At 46.7% G+C, this 12,726-nt stretch overlaps 4 protein-coding genes across 4 annotated transcripts; 1 reads left to right on the top strand and 3 right to left on the bottom strand.

Annotated features, from left to right (window-relative positions):
* Window positions 1-242: 242 nt before the first annotated feature.
* Window positions 243-2,827, bottom strand: F4817DRAFT_167630 (glycosyl transferase family group 2-domain-containing protein). The gene is made up of 4 exons (XM_049298170.1): window positions 1,979-2,827; window positions 1,619-1,844; window positions 974-1,529; window positions 243-922 (listed from the first exon to the last, which is right to left on the bottom strand). The coding sequence occupies exons 1-4, from the start codon at window positions 2,564-2,566 to the stop codon at window positions 337-339; spliced, it is 1,956 nt and encodes a 651-aa protein (XP_049157449.1). The 5' UTR covers window positions 2,567-2,827; the 3' UTR covers window positions 243-336.
* Window positions 2,828-7,793: 4,966 nt separating this feature from the next.
* Window positions 7,794-8,880, bottom strand: F4817DRAFT_167564 (Fms-interacting protein-domain-containing protein). The gene is made up of 3 exons (XM_049298169.1): window positions 8,449-8,880; window positions 8,061-8,304; window positions 7,794-8,003 (listed from the first exon to the last, which is right to left on the bottom strand). The coding sequence occupies exons 1-3, from the start codon at window positions 8,796-8,798 to the stop codon at window positions 7,962-7,964; spliced, it is 636 nt and encodes a 211-aa protein (XP_049157448.1). The 5' UTR covers window positions 8,799-8,880; the 3' UTR covers window positions 7,794-7,961.
* Window positions 8,881-9,819: 939 nt separating this feature from the next.
* Window positions 9,820-11,454, top strand: F4817DRAFT_317551 (HlyIII-domain-containing protein; the record flags this gene model as incomplete). The annotated part of the gene is made up of 3 exons (XM_049300815.1): window positions 9,820-10,002; window positions 10,061-11,302; window positions 11,356-11,454. 3 exons carry the CDS (start codon window positions 9,820-9,822, stop codon window positions 11,452-11,454), a joined length of 1,524 nt encoding a protein of 507 aa, XP_049157447.1.
* Window positions 11,356-12,621, bottom strand: F4817DRAFT_167550 (uncharacterized protein). The gene is made up of 3 exons (XM_049298168.1): window positions 12,196-12,621; window positions 12,062-12,139; window positions 11,356-12,007 (listed from the first exon to the last, which is right to left on the bottom strand). Exons 1-3 carry the CDS (start codon window positions 12,379-12,381, stop codon window positions 11,615-11,617), a joined length of 657 nt encoding a protein of 218 aa, XP_049157446.1. The 5' UTR covers window positions 12,382-12,621; the 3' UTR covers window positions 11,356-11,614.
* Window positions 12,622-12,726: the final 105 nt, after the last annotated feature.

Below are 12,726 nucleotides of genomic sequence, written 5' to 3'. Positions count from 1 at the left end.
CTGAGCCGTACTCTTCCCGGCCACTTTCTCTTGCCTCGTAAACGAATGCCGGCAGGAAAAACGTCGTGTTCCTGCGATTTGCTCCTAGAACTCCGTGAGCCCAGAATAAGGATCCCCGTATCTAGAATGCCAGTGCCGATGCCATGCATATCAACATCATGCCCTCTATTTACACATAGCTCGTTGGAGCTTTCTTTCAAAAATTCTGAAAAGTTCGCTCGCTTTGTCGGTCTTCAACAGGTTGATAGAGAATCGAACTGGAAGCGCGCGACAGACCCGAACCACCGCAGTAGTCGGTCTGGACGAATATTATTAAACTTAAAATAACCAAACTCTTTACGGCATAACACTCGCGAGCACAGACTTTGCCCTTTGCCGCGTAACCTTTTTGCTGACCGTATACACCAGATCTAACGTGAAAAAGTGCATTAGTTGAGCCTGAGCTGTCGGTATCGACCCATATAGCGGCGCGACGAGCGGCGCCATGGCGTAGTCGATAAAGTTCTTCTTAATATGACGATGAGAGAAACACATTCCCTTGGATAGACCAGCCTCGTTCATTTCCCTCTCACGCGTGGTGACACAAATCTTGTGGAACTTCTCGTATAGGAACAGCATTAGTACGACCTCCATAAGGCCTGCTGTCCTCAAGACATTACAAACAGCGAAGAGCCAACCCAAATGGTGAGGGTCCGAGTTATCAGTAACCCACATGTACAATGTTGAAGCAACAACGAGGATGGTCATCTGCAGGGGTAAGAAGTGAGCCTCAAAAAGTCGGTGGAAAAGGAAGACGATTCGTTTCCAGTCAGGCTCCTTTAGCGTATCGGAAGTAACATCATGGAAAACCTGGCTCTCAAGAGTCTGCTCTGGGCTAATGTCGAGCTGACTTTGCGTGATGTATGAATCGGTAGGATTGTTTCTGCCTCAAAATTAGTTTAAATTTTCCAGAAATTTGAGTGTCAAATCTTACAAGGCGACGTGGAGGGGGCGGAAAGCTCTGGCAGTATGATTGCGTTCTTGCCAGAGCTCCACGAACTTCCGAAGAGCGAATCCAGAATCCAAAGCTCCCCACATGTGTCGTAAAGCTTGCTTATAACGGGCCTGCATGTCGTTGTATACCTCTCGAACTCCCTTACCACCGTTACCCTTAACATTGCTCTGACTAACAGGACTCATGATGGCTCTCACGGTTAAGTTTCCGTTGAGCGCGAAGAAACACTTCAGGTACATGTGCAAATCCTCGCCAATAGCTTCGGAATCACCGTCCCAACCACCGACTCGGTCGACCAACATAAGCGGCACGGAATAGACAGAAGTAGGGGGGGAAATAGTTGAACCGCGGTAGAGACCAGAGAGACCAGCGGCAGCCCATAGAACATCTGCCACACGGACAATAGCAGGGACAGCATGAGCATTACGGTCGAAGATGATAGGAGCAGAATACAGAGTAGTACTCGCAGTTTCAGGGTAAGATACGTGCATGTTCGTAAGTTGAGCGAAGTAGTTGGTTGACAGATGGCTATCGGCTGTATTTTGACTAGGTTAGCTCATTTGCACAATTAACAGCTCTAGAGTTAAATCGCCCCCTAGGTTAATTCTGGGACGTTATGCATACCATCAATTCCAGTTACAATTACGTTCTTCCTCATAGTTGAGGTATACCTCTCACTGAGTTTGCGCGCAGCCCATGCGATGTTGCTACCCTTTCCAGGAGACTCGCCAGGGATATCAGAAGGATGGAGAGTAAAGTCGATTGAACGAAACTTCTTAACGAATTCTTGAATGAGACCCATGGCCTTCATCTCGACGTTGTGTTCACGTTGTTCCATAGCGAGGTAGACCTAAGAACGAAGCGGATTAGCGCTGGAGCTCAAACTTTTGGTGCAATTATGCTAGAACAGCATAATTATGGCTTTGCAAAATGGACAAGCTCAGATTGAGCTCGCTAACGTTTCATTGGGAAAAAGCAACTTACATCATAGTCGGATCGGGCTTGGGAGTGCGAAGCCAAAACATCGAGCGTCTCTCTCAAGCTGTCAACCTCCTCCTTGTAGTTGGGAATAACAATTGCGTGAACAACTTGGTCGTGAACACTGTCACCGTCGGTGTAGAATTCGGTTTCAATGTCGCCAGCTTCGCTGCTGGTAGCAGAAGAAGGGAGCGAATCTTCTTTGGAGGACGTCAATGTCTCGGAACTGGAGAGAGAGGTAGACGAGCCGCGACGACGGTGAGTTAGCTTGAAATCCCTGAGCGAGGTGCTCCGCGCAACCTTGGTCAAATTCCGAGTTACGTCGAATAGAGCCCAGCATGATCGCATCGGGAAGGCGAAGACCAGTATATGAATTAGGAGGCAGTAGTAGGCGAAGACGAGGGTCCAGATGCCACCTCCTGAGGAGGTTGAGGTGGCCGAATGCGACGGTTTGCTTAATGAATCCTGAGGGATATACTTGTAGTCATATCGCGCTGCAGCTGCTTCCTTGGAGATAACCCAGTAGCTGAGGGTTATGGTCATTAGCATGGCCAGCCCTCCGACTCTTTTCGAACACCAGCTGAAGAGCGACATGGCTGGTGGTGACGTGTTGCGATTGACTCCTCGTATATTATTCGGCCAAGACGATAGAAGCTCTCGACTCTTGAGGTATTTGGTTAAGGAGCGTGGGTGAGTCGCCAACAAGGAGTGAGGAAAAGAGAAGAAGAAAACGGAGTTACAATGGCAAGTCGGGAAAAGATAACACAAGGAAGGACGTTGAGTGGGAAGGGGGTAGGAGAGGGAGAGGGGGGGCTGGGATACTTCTGGAGAAGGCCGCGATATTGGTGCACTAACTGCACGACAACCTAGGTTGACCTCTCTTGGGTTGCAATACTAGGGGTGGAAAAAAAAAGAGGAATGGGAAAGGAGGGAAAAATAAAAAACCAGTTAATTGGCAAAGCAGGAGGGAAGCTGGAAAATTACTAGGTTGAACTTCATGAAAGTAATAACAATTAGGGAAAAGGGGAGCCTTGTTTAGTACGACAGAGAAATTAGATGGGTAGGGATTCTGCGCCCCCCAAAAGTGGATTTGTAGCTCTGACGACGGGAAGGGTTCTAATTCCCAGCTATTTCAAGCATGGGCCTAGCCGGTCCAGCTGCTAACAGGCTAGTTGGTCTAGCGTATGTAGTATGCCTTAGGTACATAAGTTTATGGGGGCTTTGTGGCCAGATGTACAGTACGTGTACCTGCTCTGTAGCGTACCTATGGTCAGGTACCGCCTGCAAGGCTGTTATTGAAAGTTGGCGCAACCTCTCTTTATGCAATTGAATGAACGATAATTGTAAAACGACTAAGGGCGTTTGTTCGAATTGAGAGCGGCGTGAATTACGTAAATTATACAATTGGCTAGAAAAAGAGCAGTAACAAAAGGATGCGAGGATAAGGTGTATCGAGTATATGTCTATGTAGTACAGCATATAGGTATGATGGATCCCATCTGCACGTATTGTTAGATAATGAAATACAAGTATATTATGTATGTATGTGTATGTTGTTTTCTCTCTTTTGTTTCCTTAAAAGGTACCTAGCTGTCAGAGTCAAAACTGTGCCTCTTTGATTGATCGAATAGTATCCTTTTTCTTTAACAATGCCCAGAGCGGGAATAATAAGAGACATAGTACGGTACTACCCTGTCGAAGTTCGACTCGTCTTTCGTCATAACCAGCGTACAAAGCGTTCCTGATGGATTGGAAACTTAATTCCCCATGGGAAAGAAAAAAGAAACAAGGCGTATTGCTGCAAATTGAGCTACCGACGCTACTCGATTCAGACATGCCCTAGACGTAAGCTTCCTAACACGGCTAACTGATTCCTTTCGACTGCTCACGTTCGAGACTGGCATCGTCATGTAGGTTGAGGGCGCGGTGTGCATCTAGCTTTGCAGGTGAATTTATTTTATATCTTACCAGAATCCACTTAAATACCCATGGATCTTAATAGGTAACTTTTTCGAATGGCATTAGACTTGGTTATTCGGATGCATCTTGGATTCAAAGTTAAAGAATCTTCTATACTAAGATGCTAGGTATGTGGGTAAGTATATTCATTATTCATTATTCATCCTGGTTACACTCATATCCAACAATGACTTCAGCTTCTATTATTGTCCGTCTCCTACATCTGTTGAGATGCAAGATGTACTGTACATGGCCGTATATCGGGAATAGGCAACAGTGGTACCGCACTTGGGTATAGTTAGGTTGCGTGGGGAGTCTGGGAGTATGCGGTAGCGTGCAAGGTTTACAGCCCATCCCGCCCCAAGGCTGATCGAGTAGGTAGGTAGATTCTTACCTGCGTCAGCCATTGTTAGCTTACCTTAGGTATGTAAAGTCGGCTTAGCGAGTTAGTAAGTCAATCTTTGCTGTAGAATTTCAATCCTTCCAACTCTCAGCCTCTTTGATCTTCAAGAAGGGCTTATGAAAGAAACACGTATGATACGTGCGGATAGGACTCTGGTTGGTTTAGCTCTTTCTTCCATCTCCAAATACGCATCAAATACAGGTATGTACAATGTTTAACGTGTATGTAGGAATTCGTCATCGAGAATCCCAACTGCCTATTCAAAACCGCCCAGGTTAGGCGTCTCGACGTTGCAGTAGCACCATGTAATACGTTCGCTATTAGTGGCAGCCCGTCGCTTGTAGACGGCAAAAGTGGGATGCGGGCAGCGCAGCGCAACGCAACGATAGATATTTCTCAAGGCATCTGGTTATCTTGCCGAGCGAATATGCATGCGCCCATCCACGACCGGTTTCTGGGCAGGCCTAATGGTGTGCACATACACCCTGGTTTCGTCACCATCTGACTCCAGGTAGCATATCGCCTCTAGACTTATACATATGGTGTTGGACATGTTTCCAATCCTAGCCTCTGATCTCTTTACAGATATTGTATCACAACTCCTTCAGACGAAAGAGCACGACACAATTCCCACCAACTAGGTTCCAGCTTCGAGGTCTTGCCGTGCGGCAGAATATGTGCGAAAACATGACTCCATGTCTGATCCTTCGCGCGCCCACGTACCACCAATGGCCTATAATCATAGTATAGTGTACATATGCTATGATGACATTCTGAGGCTATAGCTTCCCTTGCGCCACATGTAAGCGCCTCTCGTTTCAAACGTAGTACAGATACCATACCGAAGGCACGATTTGTGTAGGTACATCCTACCTTATATTACACTATGGCATGATTTACAGGAAGTAGACATGTGGCCTAGATGCACTAATTCGGCACCGGGTTGCTTGTCTAGCAGTCTAGTACATATATTTCATTTGCGGTTAGGCATCCAAGAAATAGGCAGGTTTGAGCACATGTAAGTTTGCGCTGCTGAAGCTATCTTCCTGCAGCTCGACATCACAGGTGCATACGCTGCAACGTACATACATATACGCATGTATACCTACATTATATATGTACATTCCATACAACCATACATCTACTTAAAACTGCACCGAGTTGCGCGGGCCACGGTGGCTTGTTTCCTTGTTTAGCCACGCACTGCCATCCGCTAGTCGTCACCCTTCCTTCGTCATTGGTCTCGCTTCTGCTGCAAAATCAGAAATGCCCAGAAAGACAAGAGACACTTACGACATGATTGCGGTAAGATAGACAAATGATGATGATGAGGTCTTTCTTGTCTGTGGCGTCTTTTATGCCGCGTCCCCATGTTTCTATAGTGTACGTATATGTCAAATGCTTTCGACGTTACATCGCAACGAAATTATTGCGACAGATCGGTTAATTGCATGTAATTCCTTTTAAATGCCGACGGCCTTTCGAGGTAATGTTCTTAAATGATCCCCTTGTACCTTCCAAGTACCGAGACCTGCGCCCGGGTTGGTTGCTTAGGTATCCGCTTGTTAGAGTTGAGCTGAGCCATAGTTGCACAGTGTCACTTATACACGGTGGTTTCCCCCTTCGCGAATAGAAATGCGCTGTTTGGGGCCAAATTGCCAGAAGTAGAACTCTGATACCGTACTGTCCCTTTTTCAATCTTCTTCTTTTTAGAATTTCGAAACTCGGCTCCCCCAACCGATAGAACATTTTTGAAACGTCGTTAGAATAATCTCCTGTTGATCATCATGAAGACACTTCTTCACAACAAAAATTTGTCCCTTTTTTCTTCGCAGCAACTGCAGCAACCCCGTTACGCATTTCTGCAGGACAGTGTGGAGGCCGCCAACAAAAAGACCATGCTCTATCGAATTGTACAGTAGTACCGAAGCGGTACAAATGACCTACAAAGGTGGATATGGATGGATATGGACATTGAGCTCTCTGTTCAGTTACTGGTTCAGTAGCACATGACCCCCGGTCTGCAGCGTATGCCATGTAGCCCATGCTCGCCCATCCTCTGACCGTACGAACTAATTTAATATGCGTCTCGGACAATTCTGATTGGCCTTTGCTCAACCAACAATCCACGTTTATTTGCCAGTCGAGATTACTGGTCCACCGTCGATCTGGATCCGTCACTTATTACCCACTGTAGGTACCTGAATGACTGCAAATTCTGCCTTTCTGAGCTCTAGGCGCGGTTCGATATGGTGCTACCGACTGGTAACTCGACCAGCTCGACTCTTTTCTGAAGCGCCATTCCCCAAGAAAGGCTCGTGCATCGCACAGATACGACAATCGCATCAATAGGAGACAAGCTAGCTAGCGTAGCTCGCAAAGCTGGGGGCCGCGTATAAAACATTAGCTAGCCCGTTGCCCGAAACAAGAGTCCCGAACCTTTTTTGCGAGAGACCTGGGGGCCTTTCAATAAGGGGTCCTCGGCAAGGCTTATCCAAATATCGGCTTCGCTTGGCAATGATCGATACATACGATACACCATGTTACTTCATGAGCCCACCTGGGCCCCCAATGCGTGAAACGCGTTCAAGCTGTCCAGATAGGAAAACGCGTCACTACAGCTATGATGTAGGATTAAATGTGGCCAATCAACGCGTCTGCGGGTAGTTTTCGTCCCAAGTCTATTAGCCACTTAGCTGTCGGCTCCATGGTTTGACACGCAGGTCTTGTGGTATCTGTCGTAGATATGTGTCATAACAGGTGATTAAGCTCTACTTATTACAGCGTGCATTTGGGGAGAAAGTGATAAGTAAATTTATTTTCGTTCACTATTAGCTCATTAGAATCAAGCAATTGGGAGTTTTATAATCATGTACGGCTTTAGCTACAAGTAAGAAATTTCTTGTTCTAAGACTAAAACTTCGCGGTGTACATATGTGATGCCCCTTGCATACATTGAAGAAGTTGTCTCCACTATTCGCTCCTATCAATCCAGGGAGTTGATTTTCCATTCGGCCTGCGAAATCCGCAGTCCGAATTCTCAATGGAAGATGTGTCCGGATGCGGATAACGATAAATTACACCAATTGCCAGCTAGTGTATTGAGCTGCAGATAGCTGAGCCACAACCATTGACATTTTCCGCCGTAAACCCCACCTAGCCCGTACGGCGTAAACAACATTATGTATGTAGCATGTAATCTGCAAGACCCGTACAAGGAAACGCTTAATTAGATATCGTCTAATTACCTAAATCGTATCGAAAGGCTTCTGCCTAAAGCATCATCGGTCGACGCTTGAAGTGCTCTTTTCGAGCGCAACATAATTTACGCGTGGGATGATTGACCACATCTGATCGAGTTAGTTGATAATAAAGGGGGTCTCATGATCCCGTTCCGTGGCTGAGGGTATATGTCCGTTTTCATATGAGATATCCCGGATATTGCTCCGTAACAGCTGAGGCACACACGATTAGCGTCCCTTTTAAACTTAGCAAGAGTTTTTCTTACCTTATATGCCCGTCTAGCTTTACTAATATAGGGAGATATCATGAGACGGGCCATGACAGTGAATTTGCGATAGTTCGATGCCGCAAGAACACGAAGGCTCTACCATTAAGCTCAGAACGTTAGACATTCTTATCAAATAGTTTCTGGATTGGTTTGGCAGCCTGTTTAAGGTATGTAAGCATTGATAGTAACCAAACGATATTCCAGAGTCGACGTACGTCAATGAACTTTTCAAGCTCTTTATCAAGATTCGCGAGATCATCCTTTCTCTTCTTGTTGTCAGCAATAAGCTTCTGTTTCCGCTTCAGCAATTCCATTCGTTTCTGCTCTAGAGCCTCGCGCTCGCTGCGTTCGTGCTCGATCCGTGCAATCATCAGGGCGTTTTCGTCATCGTCGGTATGGTCGGGCTTCAATGCGAGGAACTCTTCAAGAGGTATCAGGGGAAGCTTTTGGTAAGTATGGCTGAATACAATTAGTTCTCGCGCAAGTTCAGGTGCCGATGAAGTATAATGGTTGCGGAAAGGATTGTTGCTTGATGTAGAGATGGAGATGAGGTCTTGAATTGGTGGAGGAAGATAGTTGGATGGAGCTTCAGTGGGTACTGACTCGTATGACTCGCAAGCCGCGATCTCCCCTTGTAGATGTCTCTGCTCGTAGTATAGATTTTGAAGTTGTAGATGTAGACGGTCAACTTCCTGGCGCGCTTCGGACGTCTGCGATTTGGTCTGACGGGCACCAAAGTAGGCCGATCGATGAAGGCCGCGCAATTGTGCAAGGTTGGTGATTAGGAGCTTCTGCTGCTTAGAGGTCTCCAGTTGGGCCTCTGGAGATGCGCTTTCTATAGGCCCAGCTGCCGCGATTTGGTCAACAAGTCTCAACGCCTGTACTCGAGTATCGCGGGAAGCATCGAGCACGGTCGATAGATTCGCATCTGTCACGATTTCGTCGATCGCCATCGTGAAGGGTAAGATGGGTTGTTTGAAGGCGAGACTTGGGCGTAACCTCAATTGCGATTCAGAAACTAAGATACTACAGCTAACTACAGCTTAATGACTGATATCGGTGTTTTTGATGTTGACGTCTGGGTATTGAGGTCTTGACTCTAGTCTCTAGGTCTAGACTATTGGAAAGTTGGCCAATCAGGAATGAATTTGTTTGTAGATCCAGCCTTACTTAAATCCGGATATTTTAATCGCCGTCTGCCGGTCTTGGTACTTGACTCTGGTGGATTAGGTAACTTTGCATGAATGCGTCCCCACGGGTTATCGTGATTGGAGATTACTACCTAGTGGAAATTAGGGTCAATGAAAGTCGGGGCTTACGCACAGCTCTATCAGCTCGTACATGTACCACGAGCCTAACTTTATGATTAAATTTAATTGATACTATAACTTCAATTTTGAAGAGGATACAGGCATTGCTACGATATATACAGCAAAAACGACAGCTAGAATTATTGCACATATTTGAAAGCAGTTAAGTCAATGCCTTCTCTTGAAACTGACTAACCTTTATCGTATTCGGTACGTCCCAACCGACCTACGGGATTCCGATTGTGGGGAACCTTAATTTACCCTTGCATGAGGTACGTATTGACTTTAGATCTTATCTAAGCAGCTAAGCTAACAACCATCCGTCTTGTCCGATAGTTTGGGCGCTCAGGTAGCGCCCCCTCCGTCAACCAATGACACCAACAATCTTCCACATGTGAAAGTTAACTTTCCTCCACTTCGCCTCCAGCGCATTTTACCATTGCACAGCTACTCAACAAGTAACAACCTCGAGACCAATCTCCTTAAAGTATTTCTGCATTTTTATGGTTTGGCTGGTCAGCTTCGCATCGTTTAAGTCGCAATATAAACTGTCTCGTGCAGGGACGTCTTACAGCTTAGACGTGCCCCAAGCCTTTTTATTAGTTGGCACCAACAATAAACCCTTACATTTGCTATAGTTTATCATACGCTCCTTTTCCCCATCATGTCTTGCACGTCTACCTTCGCTCTTGGTTCTCACCAAGAGCAATCTGGTTCTAAAAGTTCGGGCACGGCCGACCAGGAAAACTTACCACGTCGGCGTAGGCGGCACTCTTCTTTTATGCCTCGGAGAAGACATTCTCTAGTTCAGCAAATCATGGACGGAGAAGAAGGTTTACTTCTTAAAGTACATTCCCCAAACGCTTTGAGACTCTAGTAGCAATTATACTAACTATATAATAAAGGTGGATCTGTTCCTCTCGGAATTAGAGAGGAGACTTGAATACCTTGAGGGCTACGGCGAATTTATCGACCTGGATTCGAGTATATCTAAAACGTTTTCAACTTTACAAGCAGTGCGTGAACGATGCTCGCAAGTTTCGGAAGAGGTCATCGGCGCCGGGCGACGGCGATTGCAGGTTATGGTCGAGACTTTAGACACAAGATATCATGAAGCCTTGGTAGCCGCCGAGTCCATGAATGAGAAAGCGCGTGTTGGCGTTGAACTCCTCGACGGCATGCTTACCGACTTCGAAAATCGAGCCTTGAAATTCCGCGACCAAGGTTTTGCGAATGCCGCCGACGCTGCCGGAAGTTTAATAGACAAAGGTCAACGGGTCGTAGACGAAAGTATAGAACGCGCACTCGGTGTTGTGGACGATGGTATTGAGCGAGCCTGGCGTGCTGCAGAGACCGTCGAGGAGCACGTACAAAGAGCAATTACTCGTGCTAAGGAGAAAGGCCTTATTAAGTATGAGGAGCTTCCCGTGCCTTGGAGGGTCAATCCTCATATACTTGGCGGATATCGTTTCACCGAATCCAAGATTGGCTGCGTTCGCTCAATGTTCGGCGTTTCAAACGAACTGGTCAACATCTGGTCTCACGCGCTTGGTTTGATACTAATTCTGTCCATCGCTTTTTACTTCTATCCGACTTCGGCCAACTTCTCCCTTTACTCGAAAACGGATGTTTTTATTGCCGCCGTCTTCTTTTTCGCGGCTTGCAAATGCTTGGTCTGCAGCACTATTTGGCACACTATGAACTGTGTTGCGGACCAAACTCTACTGGAACGCTTCGCATGCATCGACTACACCGGTATCTCATTGCTCATCGCGGCGTCGATTATGACAACTGAGTATACTGCCTTTTATTGTGAACCGATTAGTCGGTGGACGTACATGACCGCAACTGCTGTGCTAGGCATTGCTGGCACCATCCTCCCTTGGCATCCTAAGTTTAATGGACAGGATATGGCCTGGTTGAGGGTGGGCTTCTTTGTGGGATTGGGTGCCACTGGTTTTATGCCGGTTTTCCAGATCGTTCTGACCCGAGGCCCTGCTTGGGCACTTGACTTCTATGCGGGTTCCAATCTACTCAAATCTCTCTTCGTTTATGTCCTTGGAGCTTGCGTCTACGCGAGCAAAGTCCCCGAGCGATGGTTCCCTGGCGCGTTTGACTACTGTGGTAATGCGCACAACCTATGGCATGTAAGTATTAATGGTGCCCCTTTTGATTGTGTTAGCGCTAATCAAGGATGTAGCTTGCCGTACTTGGCGGGATTCTTTATCATTATGTTGCTATGCAAGAATTCTTCTCTGGCGCCTTTCAGCGAGCACAAGAGGGCTGCCCGACCTATTAAGCAGGAACCTTCAACCGGTACCGTAACGTAGTTATCTACAATGGACCGCGCAACTTCATGAATCCCCCAACCACATATCCTCATAGTTGCGCCCAGAGGTCTAGACAATTACAATAGGCCATCATGATTCCTTCTCATAGAAATACATTCCGTCCTGAAGCTACCTAGGGCTAGTAACCAAATCCAGAAGAAAAACAGCCAAAATGCTCAGTAAACTAAGTAGTGCCACTAATCCCGTCGAAGTTTCAGCTCGCTTCACTGCCGAAGAGACCTGCACAGGTGGATGGAGCGTTGCGTTCGTGTGCGATATAAAGGTTGGTACAGGTATAGGCGTGTTCAAGTTGGCATGGGTAGCGAATGAACATGAGTTGTTTTGAATGTCTACCATCATTGGTGTCGGTGCTGGCGATTCTTTGAGGAAGGGAAGGACTGTTAACGTAGGTCTAGCAACAGTTGTTGCATTGGCTACTGTATGGGGATCCGCAGACATATTCGAAGCCGAACTAGGAAGTGTAAAACCAGCATTACGGGCGCACGTCTCTAAATCCTCTCCCTACATGTTGTCAGCTAACGGGCTCTTAATCGATCAAGACCGTCGGCCTCGTACCTCAAGACAGCAATACCCTGCGACAGGCGCGCAATACTTTCCCGAATCGCAAAATCCCTTGTCTGCTGAGCAGCACGACTATTCTGAGTTAGCATTTGTTTTTTTTTACGGACGATATACGAGTTCTTTTCTACCTGGCCGATTTTAGGGTTGAAGCAATAGGTGCTTCCGCTGCCGCCGCACGACTGCGAGCCTTCTCCATAGGTCTGCTCGCAGGTTCCCGTCTCCCTCTTGTGACGCACGACGGAGGTACCGGCATGTTTCTCTTGCGCCGAGACCAGGAGGCCGCAGCAGAGTAATAGGAGCGAAAAAGTGAGCATAGTTGGATTATCGTCAAGGTATAGATAATAGCGGGCGAAGTCGTATATAAGTTACGAGATACGTAAACGAGTCGATGGTAGATGGTATAGAAGCGGTAGAGAAGATGTTAGGGTTGGTAGATGGTAGAGGTAGAGGTAGAGGTAGATGTAAAAGCGAGCGCATGAGGGTATTCCAAAATGTTGGATGAGCGGGCCTAATATATGCATTATATATATATACATCATTATTCAGTGCCTTGGAGTTCTCTTCGCGACTATCTCGTCTATTGGTACAAATTCTAGACGATAGTATTCTAATGGAATCTGGCGCCGATATATCCTAGCACATACTCATCTGCCCTGTGT

This window comes from Daldinia loculata, assembly GCF_022478755.1.
Source record: "Daldinia loculata strain CBS 113971 unplaced genomic scaffold F4817scaffold_37, whole genome shotgun sequence".
NCBI classification, from domain to species: domain Eukaryota; kingdom Fungi; phylum Ascomycota; class Sordariomycetes; order Xylariales; family Hypoxylaceae; genus Daldinia; species Daldinia loculata.
The sequence above is the reverse complement of the archived record's forward strand: the minus strand, read 5'-3'. Positions and strand labels throughout refer to the sequence as shown.

Bases quoted from the DNA above. Each gene is read 5' to 3' on its own strand.
- F4817DRAFT_167630 (XM_049298170.1), bottom strand. From the start codon at position 2,566: ATGTCGCTCTTCAGCTGGTGTTCGAAAAGAGTCGGAGGGCTGGCCATG. The intron at 1,530-1,618 runs GTATGCATAACG...GTCAAAATACAG, and splicing joins AATTGTAACTGGAATTGATG to CCGATAGCCATCTGTCAACC. The intron at 923-973 runs GTAAGATTTGAC...ATTTTGAGGCAG, and splicing joins CGCCCCCTCCACGTCGCCTT to AAACAATCCTACCGATTCAT.
- F4817DRAFT_167564 (XM_049298169.1), bottom strand. From the start codon at position 8,798: ATGGCGATCGACGAAATCGTGACAGATGCGAATCTATCGACCGTGCTC. The intron at 8,305-8,448 runs GTCAGTACCCAC...AATTGTATTCAG, and splicing joins GCGGCTTGCGAGTCATACGA to CCATACTTACCAAAAGCTTC. The intron at 8,004-8,060 runs GTACGTCGACTC...TACCTTAAACAG, and splicing joins AGCTTGAAAAGTTCATTGAC to GCTGCCAAACCAATCCAGAA.
- F4817DRAFT_167550 (XM_049298168.1), bottom strand. From the start codon at position 12,381: ATGCTCACTTTTTCGCTCCTATTACTCTGCTGCGGCCTCCTGGTCTCG. The intron at 12,140-12,195 runs GTAGAAAAGAAC...AACTCAGAATAG, and splicing joins TCAACCCTAAAATCGGCCAG to TCGTGCTGCTCAGCAGACAA. The intron at 12,008-12,061 runs GTACGAGGCCGA...GACAACATGTAG, and splicing joins CAGGGTATTGCTGTCTTGAG to GGAGAGGATTTAGAGACGTG.